The 16723-nt window shown below is 35.3% G+C and overlaps 3 protein-coding genes and 1 non-coding gene across 4 annotated transcripts; 2 read left to right on the forward strand and 2 right to left on the reverse strand.

Annotated features, from left to right (window-relative positions):
• Positions 1–3331: 3331 nt before the first annotated feature.
• Positions 3332–5447, forward strand: LOC129292111 (amidophosphoribosyltransferase, chloroplastic-like). The gene has a single exon (XM_054929633.1). It carries the CDS (start codon positions 3493–3495, stop codon positions 5206–5208), a length of 1716 nt encoding a protein of 571 aa, XP_054785608.1. The 5' UTR covers positions 3332–3492; the 3' UTR covers positions 5209–5447.
• Positions 5448–6906: 1459 nt separating this feature from the next.
• On the reverse strand, positions 6907–11677 carry LOC129293913 (tRNA-dihydrouridine(47) synthase [NAD(P)(+)]-like). Its single transcript, XM_054932040.1, has 10 exons — positions 11265–11677; positions 10648–10764; positions 10314–10550; positions 9568–9817; positions 9217–9473; positions 8570–8842; positions 8002–8283; positions 7742–7862; positions 7259–7428; positions 6907–7063 (listed from the first exon to the last, which is right to left on the reverse strand). Exons 1-10 carry the CDS (start codon positions 11574–11576, stop codon positions 6965–6967), a joined length of 2118 nt encoding a protein of 705 aa, XP_054788015.1. The 5' UTR covers positions 11577–11677; the 3' UTR covers positions 6907–6964.
• A 139-nt stretch (positions 11678–11816) lies between these two features.
• On the reverse strand, positions 11817–11900 carry TRNAL-CAA (transfer RNA leucine (anticodon CAA)). The gene has a single exon. It is a non-coding gene; the product is annotated as a tRNA-Leu (tRNA).
• A 975-nt stretch (positions 11901–12875) lies between these two features.
• On the forward strand, positions 12876–15031 carry LOC129292216 (V-type proton ATPase 16 kDa proteolipid subunit). Its single transcript, XM_054929778.1, has 3 exons — positions 12876–13065; positions 13863–14148; positions 14555–15031. The coding sequence occupies exons 1-3, from the start codon at positions 12990–12992 to the stop codon at positions 14685–14687; spliced, it is 495 nt and encodes a 164-aa protein (XP_054785753.1). The 5' UTR covers positions 12876–12989; the 3' UTR covers positions 14688–15031.
• The last annotated feature ends 1692 nt before the right edge of the window (positions 15032–16723 follow it).

A 16723-nucleotide genomic window follows, 5' to 3' on the forward strand; every position in this document is an offset into this window, starting at 1 on the left:
GGTCTTATCCCGTGAGGTCCAGTTTACTTGGTCACAGAGTATTTTGGGCTTTTTCTTTAAGACAAAAGCTTTTCAATTGGATGTGATATTATTATTCTTATTATTATTGTTGTATCATTATTTTCTCCTTTTAATTTCTGTGACCCTCACCCGAACTCACTTTTGTTCCTCACCCTACAATTATTTATTCCGTCTTGTTTCAATTTCTTGATTCTCTGCCCTTTTCCTTGGGTCAATATCTGTTGATTCTGTTCAAGACTATCTGAAATCACATATTGCAAGATTCTTGTTTAAAACGGACCCACCCTCACGCCCTTTTCAGAATCTAGTGCTCTTTTGATTTTTTTTATTAATATTTCATTTGAATTTGAGTTAACCAAATCAAATCAAATTTTGAATAATTAGACAAACATAGGGGAAAAATATATGAGAATGTGATTTATGCTCAACATGATATGTCAAATTTGGTAAAAGTGTATCTAATGGAGATCAAATAGCACTCATAAACACTGCGACAGGACAAGAGGAGGCTATGGTAACCACAACTCTCTTTACTTTTTATTTTTTTATTTTTGGTGAGACAAAGGAGTTATATATTTTTAATTTCAAAATATATTTATTTATATTTGGTACTAATAAAATTTAACTTTACCTAATTACTAATCATATGATGATATTTAAGAAGAAAATAATTTCTTGCTTGAAAAAGTATATATTAAACTAAAGATTCACTTTTTGTAATCATCATCATTTCTAACGTATTGATATATTTATTGTTTTGAAAAAATATTAATTAAATGAATTAAATAATAAATATAATGAGCAAGTAACACATCTTTTCAAATTGAATTTTAAGAATGTGTTTAAATCAATCAATGTTAGGAAGTATAAATATATGTAATTTTGTTGAGAAATTTATCCTTCAAATTTTTCCAAAAAATTGATTGGAAAATAAATTTTAGTATTATGAGTGAATTGTGTCAAGTGTTTGTAGAGGTCGAAAGGTCTGATTTATATTTATTGATGATTTTTTTTGTTATGAAAAATCGACAATTAAAATTTAAAAAAACAAAAGTACATGTATCTATTTTGATTATATATTTGTAGAACTAAATTCAAATATGTTCAAATACTTTTTATTATGTCAATTTTATATATAAATATAGCTTTATTCAATTATCATATTTGTTTTGTAATCTTATCTCTTAATTAAAATTCTGACTTCTCCTATATGGACACAACACACCTCGACACGGACACAACAAGTACATGATGCACACCTTGACACATAATTGGAAGTGAACATCATGTAAAATTAAATATTTTTATTGTAATATATATATGTATATATATCAGCGGACGCATTACTATTTACAAATTAAAAATAACAACGTATTTCTTAGACTCTATGAACGAAGAAAACATGTCTGGGATATAAGATTCATCTACCATGGTATTGAAATCTGAACCAGACTGACCGAGTTAACTTAGAAACTGGCGACCCGATCCCTTGTTCGGTCTGGGTTTATTCTTAAACTGATGAGGGAATAAACTGGTGTAACCTGATCAACCTGGTTAACCCAGTGGGTTGACTAGGTCAGCCAGGTTAATTTTTTTGGGAGATTTTTTTATTTTTAATTTTTTAGAGTGCTGAGTTTAGAAATAAAATAACAAAAAAAAAGTGAAACTAAAGTCAAAAAAATGAGAAATTAGAGGTAGAGCACGCTAAGTCCAATTCAGATTTTCAAACAGCATTTAGTTCAGCCTTTTATCTGTGTCTCTCCTGTCTGGCCCTAACCTAATTAGCGTCTCTTCTCCAGGCTCTAGCTCTATCTCCATCTTTTCTTTAACTCTATCTCTGTCTCTGTTATCTCCATCTCTTTTCTAAACTTTTGAAATTGAAGAGTTGTAATTGTAATGATAGATATTTAAAGTATTATATTTTATTACTATTAGACTTTTGAATGGTTGAATTTGATTGAATGTTTTTTATAATTAATGCCTTTTTATTTAAATTATATTATTTTAATTATGATCGGTTTGCCACCGATTCAACCTTAATTAAATCACTAACTCGTGATTCAGTGTCATGACTGATTTAATGACCAATCCAATTTTAGGTACCTTGCATCTACCGTAGTATACCTATAATTGATCATTAAACCATAGGACTCATGTTAGGGGCTGATGGCTGAATCAAACTTTTTTTTTTTAAGGAAAAAAAAAAGAAAAAAAAAAAAAGCCTTGACGTGAATCCATACCATATTCTTTATCAGTGGCCGCCTTCTTTGACTGTTGACATCACTTGGAACAACTATCAATGAATGTGACACCAACTTTGCAAGAATCCAAACTTCTTACAAGGCTACACATGTACTACCCATTTCTGATTTGTCCACCTCATTTGCTGTCACACACTTACAAGCAACAAATGCATCTTTGTTTTAAATTAAATTCCTTGTATTATAGAATTATACATTTTTTTAAAAAAATATATATAGCACGGCATAATGTATTTGTAATTAAATTTTATTTTTCTTTTGTTCATGTATTATATGATTGTTAATTCTTTTCAACTATATATCTTTCATTTTTTGCATGATATTACATGCGGTTAAGTGATAAAGCATTTTAAATCTGTTTTTTTTTTTCAAACATTTATATTATTAGTTTTTCTTATTAATCAGGCTGGCTTCTGAGATCTGTGGGTGATATTTGCATACGAGAATAAATTGCATCTGTACTGAGTCTCTAACGAAGCCAACAAACAAACCTGAAAACGTCACCAAATAAGATTTAAAAAAAAAATCAACAGGAAATAAATCAAGTTATTATGGATTAATTTTAATACTTTAAATTTAAATAATTTTACTTTAAAATTGAAAAATTAAAATGAAACATGTTCCAAAGTTATTGAACATTTGAACCAAATAACAGACTCTTCACTCACCTTTGACAACAGATTATGAATCGATTTTAACACTTAAAAGATTAAATTAAAAAAATATTACAGTTGTTTCATAAAAAAAAAGAAGAAAATAGTACAATTGAAAGTGAATATTGTAGTTAACCCCTCTCACAGTCTCACTTTTAATTGGTTAGCTTTTGTTCAAAGATTCTTAGAGAAATTGGTGTCATTCCAATGAATTCGGCTGGTTTAGTAAGTCAACATGCACCATTAAGATTTAAGAACAATATTCTTATCACAAAAAGATTTAAGAACAAATATTTAACGAAATATGGAAAGAATCTCTGGATTTTTGTTAACTTCCAGTCTTTTGCAAGACTCCCGTTATTTATTGCACACGGTATTACTATATTTGTTTCCTATGATAAGTTCAAAAGAAATTTGGAAACTCCCTCAGCCTAAATCGAGTTGTGCGGGTGTTTGAATGTATAATATTGCTTCAAGGGTCGTCTTCTTCCCGTGTCTCATCATCTCTTACTGCTTTGCTTTCCTTTAACAACCCAAGCTTGTCCTTCACAGCTTCCATGGCTGCTTCCAATCTCTCCACTTTCTCTTCCTCACTTTCAAAGACCTCTTCTTTCCCTCTCCACAAGCCACACGCCCACGCTTCTTTCTCTGCTCAAACCCTCTCGAACCCCTCTTTCTTTCTCAACCCAACTATTTCTCACAGATCCTGTTTCGCTCTTTCCTCCAAAAACCCACTTTCTGATATTGCTTCTGTAAGTAAGCCATACCCAGAAGTTCAATTTGATGATGACGAAAAGCCTCGCGAGGAGTGTGGGGTCGTGGGTATATACGGCGACTCGGAAGCTTCCCGTCTCTGCTATTTAGCCCTGCACGCTCTGCAACACCGTGGACAAGAAGGTGCTGGAATTGTCGCTGTGAACAAGAACGTTCTTCAATCGATAACCGGTGTGGGGCTCGTCTCCGATGTGTTTAACGAATCCAAGCTCGATCAACTACCTGGAAGTTTGGCTATAGGGCATGTTCGGTACTCCACTGCAGGTCAATCGATGCTCAAGAATGTTCAACCCTTTGTTGCCGGGTATCGATTCGGGTCTGTTGGGGTTGCTCATAATGGAAATTTGGTGAATTATAGAACTTTGAGAGCGAAGCTTGAAGATAACGGATCGATTTTTAACACAAGTTCCGACACTGAGGTCGTGCTTCATCTTATTGCCACTTCAAAGCACAGACCCTTTATATTGAGGATTGTTGATGCTTGTGAGAAGCTTGAAGGGGCTTATTCTATTGTTTTTGTGACAGAGGACAAGCTTGTTGCTGCGAGGGACCCATTTGGATTTCGACCTTTGGTTATGGGAAGGAGAAGTAACGGTGCTATTGTTTTTGCCTCTGAAACTTGTGCTCTTGATTTGATCGAAGCAACATATGAAAGGGAAGTTTTCCCAGGTGAAGTATTGGTGGTGGACAAAAATGGTATTCAATCTCTCTGCTTAATGCCTCATCCACAGCCGAAACAATGCATTTTTGAGCATATTTACTTTGCACTTCCCAACTCAGTGGTTTTTGGAAGATCAGTGTATGAATCCAGGAGGAAATTTGGTGAAATTCTAGCCACAGAAAGCCCAGTGGAGTGTGATGTTGTGATTGCAGTCCCCGATTCTGGTGTGGTTGCTGCGCTTGGTTATGCTGCAAAAGCTGGGGTTCCTTTTCAACAAGGTCTGATCAGATCTCACTATGTGGGAAGAACTTTCATTGAACCATCACAGAAGATCAGAGACTTCGGCGTGAAGCTGAAGCTCGCGCCCGTTAGAGCTGTGCTTGAAGGCAAGAGGGTTGTGGTTGTGGATGATTCAATTGTGAGAGGAACCACATCTTCCAAAATTGTGAGACTGATTAAGGAGGCAGGTGCTAAGGAAGTTCACATGAGAATTGCAAGCCCACCAATCATTGCTTCATGCTATTATGGAGTGGACACACCAAGTTCAGAGGAATTGATATCTAACAGGATGAGCGTGGAGGAGATCAGAGACTTTATTGGGTCAGATTCACTTGCTTTTCTTCCATTTGATAGCTTGAAGAAGCTTATGGGGAATGATTCTCCTAACTTCTGTTATGCATGCTTTTCTGGGAAGTACCCCGTGGAGCCCAGAGAGCTTAAAGTGAAGAGGGTTGGTGATTTTGTGGATGATGGATTGAATGGGAGCTTGGAAGCTATTGATGGAGGTTGGGTTCAAGCAAGCATGAATCCGAGAGACATCAAGGTGGGTAGTGTCTGAAAATTGTCAGTGTTCTACGATTCTGATGATTAGGTCCTTGGGATAGCAGAAACAGTCTAACTATAGTAGTAGTGGTAGCGTGCTTCATCAAATTCGTTTTGATTCTGAAGGTGAAATGTGTATCTTCAGGTTTTTGAATCTCATATCATTGCTGTTTTTTTTTTTTTTTTTGGTTTTTTGATTTAGAGCAGTGGTGTTATTTCTACTCATGAGATATTTACCTGGTCATTATTTTGATATAGGATGTTGTTATCAACGCTATGATCAATATATCAGCTCAACAGTTTTCAAGCCCTCCCTGAAAATTCTCTTTGAAAAAGCAAATTATAATCATATTTTTTTCCCTAATATATATCCTCTTTGTTCAGGAAAAACGCTAACAAAATAAGCTCAGGAAATCATATTTCAATGTTGGAAAAATTAATTATTTAATTTTTATAATTTTAATTTAGTTGTAATTTAATGTTTTAATTTTAATTCATTATAACTCAATCTTTAAAATTTTTATTTAATTATAAGTCAGTCTCTAAATTTTATTTCCTACAATTTATTCATTAAAATTTTAACATTTTAAATATTGATTCTTATATTTAAAAAAAATTATAAAAATTAAAAATATTTTAAACTTTTAATATATATAATATTTACAAAGATTAAAAAAGTTTAATAATTTAAAACATTTAGTAATAAATTTTAAAATATTTTTACTATTTATAATTTTATTTTTTTAAAAATATAAAAATTAATATTTAAGAAGTTAAAATACTACGAATTAAATTATAAAAGGTAAAATTTAAAAATTAATTTACAATTAAATTAAAACTTTAAAAATTAAATTATAACAAATTAAAATTTAAAAATTAAATTATAATTAAATTAAAAGTGATCAACTGATTAATTTTTCTTCTAATTTTTTTGTAATAAAAAACTTCAGTAAATAGCAAGATACTGACTGTCATCGATCAATAAATTCCTCACAGACTAAATTCTCATCAATTAATTTAACTTTTGATATCGTTCAAAGTTCAAACAATGAACATTAGAGAACTCACGGAATAAATCCAACCGAACATTAGGTCCATTAAGTGTATAAAATTAAAAGGAATAATTCTAAATTTAACGAAGTAACCAATATTCTTTGAAGCATTATTAAACAAACGCTACTAAGTATTACACGCAACATTACAAAATCATTTCCCCGCTCATTGCTGAGAAACCAAAACGGGTCGTACACTTCTAAAAGGGGTGGAAATTTCAACCATCGTACCTCCCAAGTTTCAACAACCCCACATCCTAAAAGAAGTCAAAGAGACGAAGAAAAAGGAACGCAATGCCATAAGCATTAAACGATGACCTCGACCGTAGAAAATTCAAGTTGACCCGTGCATTCATGTCGGCCTGATTCATCATAAATTAATGTTTACACTTCAATATCAAATAACAATCAATGTTCGTTTTTCTACTGAAGCATAAATAATAAAAAGCTAACGTAGACGGCGGGAAAGTCAAAAGTCAAAGAAGCATGAAGCAGAAATGCACCCACCAATGTCACCTCATGACCCATGAGTGAACAGTTGACGATGAATCCTCTTTTTCTAAAGAAAAAAGAAAAGCCTCAGAAATTATTGCGCGCACGACTCGGATTTAATCAAAAAAGAAGATAAACTAGGGAGTACGTCCGGAGCATTTCGTTTATACCGTTTAGTGTATGCAAGAATCTCTCCCATAGCAATCCAAGAAGATAAACTGCACAAGATCAACCATTCTGAGCACTATCGTAAGCATTTGATTTATGCTTCGGCGTAAATGAAAAGCCATCAGGAACCTTGCCAAGTAGAATCTCTGATATTCGTATCTGGGCATCAAAAGGCAAGTGTGAGTCAGACGGACAACTATAGCATCTTGGTCTTGGCCGAAAGGAAGTTGTTCGGATTTAAATTCTCAGAATACGGTAAACGAATGTACCAGGTGTTGAAAAAACGACATTTTACCTTAGACAAATGGAAAATAACAAGCCAAAAATCAGAAGGGAAGGCAGAAGCATGTATACCCAGTCAGCTGCAGAGTCTGAAGCCATTTGCGTTTCGAGGTCATCGCGTCCATAGTAAGACGGCGGACGCCAGTTTAGTCGTTGTGGAATAACATCTAAAAGCCCAACAGGTATATATCTACATGTGTAGCTAAGCCATTCCAACAAGAACCGTCTGGTTGTCTCCACTCCTGCCACGCAAAAAGGAAAACGTTCACCATCGTATAGAAACAAGCTTTAACGGAGAAAAATTAAACTAAATAACATAAATGTTACACTCCTGTGAGCAAATATCTAACATAACATTTCCAGATAATCTATAGTACATGAACACCAGAGTGTCCGCAACTATAAAATTTGGTTTTCATAGCTCACTAAATTCTCATGCAGAGTTAAGAGTCACTTGCCTCTTATTTTCTTTACAGACAACTACTTGTAGATGTAGTTTAACAATAATAAAAATAAATAAAATACAGCTATAATTACATCATTATTAAATTGTACCTTTTGTATCAGAACCCCAATGTTCAAGGCCAAAACGTACAAAATCTTTCAAAATATTTAATCGCTCCCCGGAACTAATGTCCCAGTGCCTTTGTTCCTTGATTTCTGTAAATATCCAAGGCTGCAAAAATGCAGGCGTTAGTTAAATCCCTTCAGACTTGAAATTTTGTCCAAGTTATAATGTTTCTGATAGACAACTCATAACAGGCATTGGCCCACAATACTCGAAGACAAATTGGTTTGGCCCAAATGAACTAAACCTTAATTAATGCTCCACGAGCAATCATGCATGTAGCAAGCTCAGAGCATTCAGCCTTGTGGTTGTTCCAGTCAACAAATGAAGAAATATCTCCATTCCCTACTACTTGCAAAGTATTAGGAGCCTTCCTGGCACATTGGTAAACATAGTCCCAGTCAGCAAGCTTGCTGTATCGTTGCTGACGTGATCTACCATGTATTGTAACTGCATTGGCTCCCCAAGAGCCCACGTCTGCAATAATAGAATCAATGCGATTTTTCCCTTCAAAATAAGCTGTCCGTACCTAGTGTAACAAAGAGACATTTAGGACAAGCTTAATGGTTTTAAAATTGGAATGTGGCATATTGAAGGATGGAATAGCATTTTTTCTGCATACTGACAGAAGTACAACAACAACAACAAGCCTTTATCCCACTAGGTGGGGTTGCATACTGACAGAGGTAACAAGACTTAATCCAGATGTCAAAATTTCAGGACCACAGAATTTAAAGAGGAAAATAACTACAGACGCTGACCAATTTCTATCTCAGATCATCTCTTCATTTGGAAAGTGCTGGAATTACAAATACCTTAACGGTAATTGGTTTCTCCAATGTGCCTGAAGCTACCTCAACAATATTTTTCATCCGCATTGGTTTTGTAAGAAGAGCTGATCCAGCACCCTTATTCACAACAATATCAATTGGGCAACCCATATTTATATCAATAAAATCTATTGTACATTCCTTCTCTATTAGTTCTACAGTTCGTGCAATAGTATCTGGATATGCCCCGCATATTTGTACGCCAAATAAATCCTCAGATGAATGACGTCTCAGCAACGCCCATTCTGATGCTTGACCCTATAACAACCACAAAATTAGAAGGAAAATTGAAAGTGCTGGATAAGCAAATACGATAGAACACAAGTGGGAAAGAGGCACAATCAAGTTCAATTGTGGTGATGGATCCCATTTCACAGCTGAAAGTTGAAGCCAAGAATACTAATGTCATATGTTTCAGTTTGCAGATGCAGAAAGTCAAATAATAAAAGAATGATGATCTGGGAACTTGTGTGCATATAAATTATAAATCAACTTTGATAAATCAAATTTAGATGAAAGTAATGGAACATGTACCAGGGCATACCAAGGTATAAACTCTAGAAAGAGGATTTACATCATATAAGAAATAAACAAAGGAACCATATCAACCATTGAAAAAGCCTTATATGTACCTGCAAAAGATTTGTGCACATTGCCATTTCACCGCATGTTACATCAGCTCCCAAAACTTTGCAAACCCTCCTGAATGGAAGATTTCCAACAGTAGTCAAGGGCGCAAGATACACCTTATCTCTAAAATCAATAAGCATCTTTTCTCGTGGGTGCAACTTCATGCTTCGGTCAGTTTCAGGAGGTATGGCATCAGTTACAGCAGCAAGTTCAGCTTGTATGAAGCTTTTTTCAATGTTTTGGTCAGTAACACACACCCCTGTTGAAAAAGGTAAAGAGTCTTGAAAGTATAAGAATATATTAGGCCATCATAGGTATTGGTTAAAAATAATAATAAATCAGAAGATAATAACCTTCATTTTCAGAAACATCAAGACCAGAATTTTCTTCAGTTTTTCTTCTCTTTTGAGGGCAAAGTAAATCAGAATCAAAATTTCCATCAATACCATCAACTTTAGTGTCCTCTGTAGAGCTTTCTAAGTTAGAACCCAAGTCATTGGTTACTTCACAAGAGCCATTATTATCAGCATGGTGGCAATTATTTGAATCAACACTTCCACCATCCTTATCTTCCAGGTCATTCCTTTTTAACTTAGATGATTCCTACAACAATTGTTAGTTTTTGAGATGAAAAGTTAGAGTATGATACATTTAGATCAAATTATTGTACAAAGGAAAGTTTCCCTGAACAAAAATGCCAGAGTTGAAGAAAGAGAACAATCAAGAACTGTTAGTAATACAGGATTATAAATTTGAACCAAAGCAACGCAAAATTGGCACTTTTTTTACTTAGCAAACCTTTATACAAAGTTCTGAAAAAAAAAAAAAATGGGACAACAGAGAAAATAATATTGAAGATTTACATGTCACACTCTTGCTAATGTAAATATAGTTGTCCGTTTCACTATCTCGCTACATTTAATTTAAACAATTTAGTTTCTCACTCACTAAGGGAAAATTGAAGCCGAAAACTTCAAAGACTTCACTTGTACCCTTCCTGACCTTATTACCCAAGAAGGATCAAACTTTAACTTTCTATACCCAAAAAATAAATAAAAAAACAGATGAAGAAAGACAAAAGGAAAAATAAACAACATACCCAGAGTCCAAGAGCTCTGAGCCGGGCATCTGCCTTGGGGAAGCGCATCTTATTTTTCCACAAAAGCTTTTGAACATCTTTGCTCAGTCCATTTATTTCGGAAGTCTTTCTCCGATCATTCAGATTGCCAGGAGGCATACCTTCTGCATGCGTGCTGGAAAATCTACACGCTAACCCATAGGAACAAGAACCTTCAGCTTTAAAAAAAGGGCATTCTCCCTCTAAATCAGTTGGTTTCTGCAATTAAAGAACTTTGTCATGAGGGTTGACATAATGTTAAAGAAAACAAATCAATACATGTACAAATCACCTAGGGAGCAAAGCAATTTAGCACCTGGGCCTTGAAGGCCTCTAAGTCATGGCTGAAGCGGCATTTGTCACTGTAAGGACATGAACTAATATCTCCTGTCTTTGCAATTTCCGGACAAATGTTTTTAGCAGACTTCTGTTCCTGCAAAGGTTTTAAAGCAGCCTTACTACAGAAATGCCTAAAGTCCAACATAAGAACATAGCATGAAGGAGTAAAAGAAAGGGTGGCCATGTCCACACGGAACGCTATACCCATTGCAGATAAAGCAGCAAACTAGTTCAACAAGGCAAATATACCCCAAGAAAAATCAATTGATCAGAGTATTAGTTGTATTATGCGATATTGAAAACCAGTTCCCACTTCCCACCAATTGTAACTATCTATAACCAATCTTTTGTTAATTAAGGGTTCCGATTCTCCTCTCAACAAAAATACAGAACTAGTCGTTCCAGTCCTCATTGCACAACCTCAATATGCTTCAAATAAGCATTCACGCAACTCAAGGCAAAAGCGGCGTCGGAAGTTATTAAAATTATGACCTTTAAAGGCAAGACCAACGCCAAAAACTGGTTCTTGAAGATGAACCAGTTAAAACTTTCAAGATATAAGCTGAAGAGTGTGAAATACGAAGAATGAAGTACCTGACGACGTTCACGCTTGAGTTGGCGCTTCGACTTCTTCTCCTTTACCAATCCACCGGATTGGACAGAGACTTTATCCTTGTCCTCAGACACCTCTTCGTTCTGAGTTGTGGAGGAAGTTCGAACAGGAGGAGGACAAAGAAACTTCACCTTCACCGGAGCTATGGCCCTGGCTACAAGTTGCTCCGGCGTTTGCTGAGTTAACCCGTTGGAGTTCGACGAAGGTTGCTCCTCTGCCGATACGTCGGAACCTGGTATGGTCTTCGTCATAGTCACAGACTCGTCCATGCCGGAACGAGGTGAGTCAGACATCAGTGGTTCGGTAGTACTCTATGTGGGTGAGATAGCCTTTGGTTACAAGGGACCGAAACCTCAAATGAAAATAGGCTTGCCTCCGTTGGACGTTTAAGGCAATTTTAATGCCTTCGTGTAGTAGGGTTTTATACTTGTGCACCGCGGGGCGGGCGACGCAAACAAGTGGTTGATTAACGACGTGTGGAGCTGTCGTTTCGGGCGTTCGGACATAATTGGAATAAAAAGGATAATGAAACATGTCAGAAGTGGGATTTGAACCCACGCCCTCTCACGAGGACCAGAACTTGAGTCTGGCGCCTTAGACCACTCGGCCATCCTGACGGTGTTATAATCTTGTGCAAGTGTTTTTTATAAAACCTTTTCTCACCCTTTTTTTTAAATCTCGCTGCTAAGAATCCAATATAGAATTTTCGAGTTTTTTATTTACAAACTAATGTTAAGGAGTTGATCCAAGTGTCAATTGATTAAATCCTTGTGTTGCTCCTAACATACATGAACAAGTTAAACACCATTAATTATTTAACCTCAATCCTTTACTCTAAACCAAGATCTTACTTCTCCCTCTTACCAATGATGTGAACTTGTTCACATATATTAGTAAACTTAAAAAAAAAAATAGATGAACAAATATCAATGATATAAGATTACAAGCAAGATTAAATTTGTAGTCTCTCATTTATAGGAAAACTTGCATATGCCACTAGATTTTAAAGTTATTGGCGTATTAACAAACTTTAACTCTTAAAATCTCACAAGCAAGCTAAATGTCTTGGAATATAAAATATTTAGATAAAATTTAAAATTAGCAGTTAATAATTGTCCTTTATTGATGCAAAATCATTAAAGGAATATTTCAAGTAGAAAAAAATATCATAGAATTTTAATTTGATGAGATTTATATTATTTTTCTTATTTGATTGAGATAAGATCTACAATTCAATAATTTATTTTATTTCACTAAACATATTTCTCATACCACTATTTAAGTATATTTTATTTTGATTTGATTTGATAATGATGAATAGTTTTTAGCTGTGATTAGGATTTTCTCAATTTAAAATTTAGACTCAAATTTTACAGAAAAAAGTAGTTTAAATTATACACACACACACATATTATGACAATAACAATTTAAATGGCTGGCAAAACACAATTTAAATTAAAAAAATTGCTATGCAAAGCTAATGAAGCTAGTTATTGGGCCTTCTTGTCGGGTCAAGTAAACCCGGAAAATAGGTCCGGGTCCAGCAACTAATTAAATAAAGGAAACGAGCGATTGTCAATGTCCACGTATCCTGCTCCTGGGGCACCATAGTCGTACAGAGAGAGATCGGTACTGGAAGATCTCTCTGGGGAAGAAATTGAAACTATCAGATCTATTCAACTGCCTTGTAGATCCACTGTCAAATCATGTCTTCGTTCAGCGGCGATGAGACGGCACCGTTTTTCGGCTTCCTTGGAGCCGCAGCTGCCCTCGTCTTCTCCTGTTAGTAGAACCCCGATCCCGTACTTCGTTTTTTTCTCTCTATTTGTTGATTACATCCTAGTTCGATCTGAATTCCTGCTTGCACGATCTCTTTCGTGTTTGTCTAATTGTCTTGCAAAGGATTTTTTATCTCAATGCTCAAGCTTTATTTATCGTTGAACTGGGGGAATCGTTCTGCGTAATTTAATTTCTAATCGTTAATTTGGTTGATTCTTCGTTGATTTGGGAAAAGAAGCGAGCTCAATCCTTTTGAAAGTATTGGGAGAAAAGTGACCTGGATCTAGGGTTTTACTAAATCTCTCTGTTTTTTATTTTTTATTTTTTATGTTGATGGTTATCAATTCAGTTGTGCTTTGATCAGTTACGTCAAACATCTTATTGGCCATGCAAGAGACTAGTTCAAATCATATATATTTTATTTAATTTTCAGTGTTTAAGATTCGTCTTTTAAGTAAATGAAAGATATTTCAGTTATTACAAGAATCAGAGTGTGTGGCCTATTACAATTATTTTGGTTCGAATCTCATTACAGTGATGTTGTGATGAGCACCCAATGGTGATCCTATTACGGTTCGTGTTTTGTTAGGATCTCCTGTTGTTTCGAGCTTGAGAAGCAGCAGACGGAATATGTCTATCGAAATAGAATTGCTTCGCTTGGTTTTGAAAGTGACTTTTCTTTGGTGAAAAGAAGGAGGTCCTTTCTTAAAAAGTGACCTGAATCGATTAACTTCAATAATTCGTGAGCTTATGTTTTCTGTTATAACTTATTGTTGTATGGCTTATTTTTCTTATGGTAGGTATGGGAGCTGCCTATGGCACAGCTAAGAGTGGTGTAGGCGTGGCCTCGATGGGTGTCATGAGACCTGAGCTGGTTATGAAGTCTATCGTTCCTGTTGTTATGGCTGGTGTTTTGGGTATTTATGGCCTTATTATTGCTGTTATAATCAGTACCGGGATTAATCCTAAGGCCAAATCATATTACTTGTTCGATGGTTATGCACATCTCTCCTCTGGTCTTGCCTGTGGGCTGGCTGGTCTCTCTGCTGGAATGGCTATTGGTATTGTTGGTGATGCTGGTGTTAGGTATAACCTCTTACCTTAGTATATTTTGACTGATTACTTCCCATTTGAACTTTTTGTTTCTCGGCTGGCATCTAGAGAACGTAGTTTCTTGTCCTTGATTTGCTCTGGTTTTAAGGTATTAACAATTGCACCACTTCATCTGGTGGACTCGTGTATAAAAAAACAATGTGTATATAATTTTAAATCATATCATTTGAATTGATCAATTGTGGTTCTCTATCTACTTGCTTAAGTCTAGAACTCTTTGTCCATATAACCTTTGCCCTTCTAAACTTAAAATACGATGTGATCCTTGTTAGGAAACCTTTCTTTGTGGGGAATAACTGAATCTTGATACATTGATATACCTTTTTACCTTGATGCCAATGTAAATTTCCCCCTTTGAGCTGTTCATTACGTTTTGCAGAGCGAATGCCCAACAGCCTAAACTGTTCGTTGGAATGATTCTCATCCTCATCTTTGCTGAAGCTCTTGCTCTCTATGGTCTTATTGTTGGTATTATCTTATCTTCTCGTGCTGGCCAGTCCAGAGCAGATTAGAGAAGGAGTAACGCTGCCAAATATTCTTTCGTCGCCTATTTATTTAAATCTTCCTATTAGTGGTTCGACGTTGTGAATTTTGGTTATCACGAGATTGGTGATTTGGTGGCATCAATCCAGGCTTTAGATACCACACGTTAATGGGGATTGTTCCATCGGCCGTTTGGCGGTGTTCTGTTTGTATAAGTAGGCGTTCCTTGTCCCAATAAAGCCTTTGAAACTTGGTCTTTTTATTTTTATAAATTTATTGCCGTAAGTTCCTAAAACGATATTTTTGTTGGCTGCGTAAACCATGTGTGGTTGATTTTATCATCAGTGAAACCTCCATGCATTCCTAGTCTTTCCATCATGAGCAGAATTTTTAAACTTATTGCCATAACTTTGCCTATGTTTATAGCCGACCAACCTGATAAAGGAAGAGTATTGTGTTAAGCTCTTTACAGCTAATGTGTGTCGAAAACAATTAAGTTTTAAATACAATTAAGTAAAGTTGTAGCTGCGATTGTTTGAGTTCAAATTGATATTAAGAATTTCATTATAGGAACGTTGTAGCAATTTATCTTCAAATCAAGGCCAAGCAATTTTGAAATCACAGTGCAATCTTTGAGAATCAAGATGAAATTAAGTTTCGTATTAAAATGATATTGTAGTTCCTGGTTTAAACATGAGGAAAACATCTGATAGGACTCATTGATGATTATTGAAGGGAAAAATGAATTTTCTTTTTTTATTGAAAGTTATAACCGAATGTATATATACATTAGTATGTGTACATGTGAGAGGTTTACAAAGTAAAGTAGCTAAAATAATATTATTTGTTACACCCCTTCACAAGCTGGAGCATATATATCTTTCATGCCCAGCTTGAACATAAGAGTTTGGAAAGGACCAGGAACTAAAGGCTTAGTGAAAATGTTCGCAAGCTGATTAGCTGACCGAACAAGGAGAAGATGGACAACTTTAGACTGAACCTTCTCTCGAACCAAATGATAGTCCAATTCAATATGTTTTGTGCGTTCATGAAATGCGGGATTGGCTATAATTTGTATAGCAGAACGATTGTCACAAAACAAGGAAGCAGGCAAATCATGAAGGATATTGAAATCCTTGAGCAAATAAAGCAACCACTGAATTTCACAAGTGGTCAAAGCCAAAGCACGATACTCTGCTTCAAAAGAAGAACAAGATACAGTGGGCTGTTTTTTAGATTTCCAAGAAATTAAGGAGTGACCAAGGAAAGTACAAAACCCTGTAATTGATCTTCTAGTGTCAGAACAACTAGCCCAATCTGAATCAATAAAAGCTTTCAAGCGAAAATCAGAAGAACTAGGAAATAAGAGACCCTTCGCTGGAGCATGCTTGAGATAACGTAAAACATGATGAACTGCTTGGAGATGAGAATCACGAGGATCAAAATTAAACTAACTCAAATGCTAAACAGCAAAACATAGATCAGGGCACGTAATAGTCAAATACAATAAGCGTCCAATCAGCATTCTGTAACAAGAAGGATCAGATAAAGGAACACCAGAATCCTTAGAAAGCTTAAAATGTTTATCCAATAGAGACTTGACAGGTTTGCATTCAAGAAAACCAGCATCTTGAAGAAGCTCTAAAGTGAATTTTCACTAACATAAAGTGATACCAGAAGTAGAACGACCACTTCAAGTCCAAGGAAGTATTTCAATTCACCAAGATCTTTGATGGTAAAAGCCTGATCAAGAAGAGACTTAATGCGAGTAATTTCAGCCATATCATCACCAGCAAGAATAATGTCATCTACATATACTAAAAGGGCAGTAAAAGAGCCATCATGCAGATGAGTGAATAAAGAATGATCAGAAGCAAATTGCTTATAACCATAAGACCAAAGAACTAAAGAGAGCTTAGCAAACCACTGTTTACTAGCTTGTTTCAAGACATAAAGAAATTTTTGAAGCTTGCAAACAAGAGAAGGATCTGATGAAGAAAAACCAGGAGGCATAAGCATATAAACTTCCTCATGCAAGTCACCATAGAGGAAAGCATTATTAACA

Source organism: Prosopis cineraria, unplaced genomic scaffold (genome assembly GCF_029017545.1).
Source record: "Prosopis cineraria cultivar Desert tree isolate PC_DT_omini unplaced genomic scaffold, ASM2901754v1 PC14, whole genome shotgun sequence".
NCBI lineage: Eukaryota > Viridiplantae > Streptophyta > Magnoliopsida > Fabales > Fabaceae > Prosopis > Prosopis cineraria.

Excerpts from the sequence above, each read along its gene's own strand:
- LOC129292111 (XM_054929633.1), top strand. The coding sequence starts at position 3,493 with ATGGCTGCTTCCAATCTCTCCACTTTCTCTTCCTCACTTTCAAAGACC.
- LOC129293913 (XM_054932040.1), bottom strand. The coding sequence starts at position 11,576 with ATGTCTGACTCACCTCGTTCCGGCATGGACGAGTCTGTGACTATGACG. Across the intron at positions 8,843-9,216 it reads TGTGCACAAATCTTTTGCAG|GGTCAAGCATCAGAATGGGC; the intron begins GTACATATAAGG and ends TGGTTGTTATAG. Across the intron at positions 8,284-8,569 it reads AGAAACCAATTACCGTTAAG|GTACGGACAGCTTATTTTGA; the intron begins GTATTTGTAATT and ends TTGTTACACTAG.
- LOC129292216 (XM_054929778.1), top strand. The coding sequence starts at position 12,990 with ATGTCTTCGTTCAGCGGCGATGAGACGGCACCGTTTTTCGGCTTCCTT. Across the intron at positions 13,066-13,862 it reads AGCTGCCCTCGTCTTCTCCT|GTATGGGAGCTGCCTATGGC; the intron begins GTTAGTAGAACC and ends TTCTTATGGTAG. Across the intron at positions 14,149-14,554 it reads GTTGGTGATGCTGGTGTTAG|AGCGAATGCCCAACAGCCTA; the intron begins GTATAACCTCTT and ends TACGTTTTGCAG.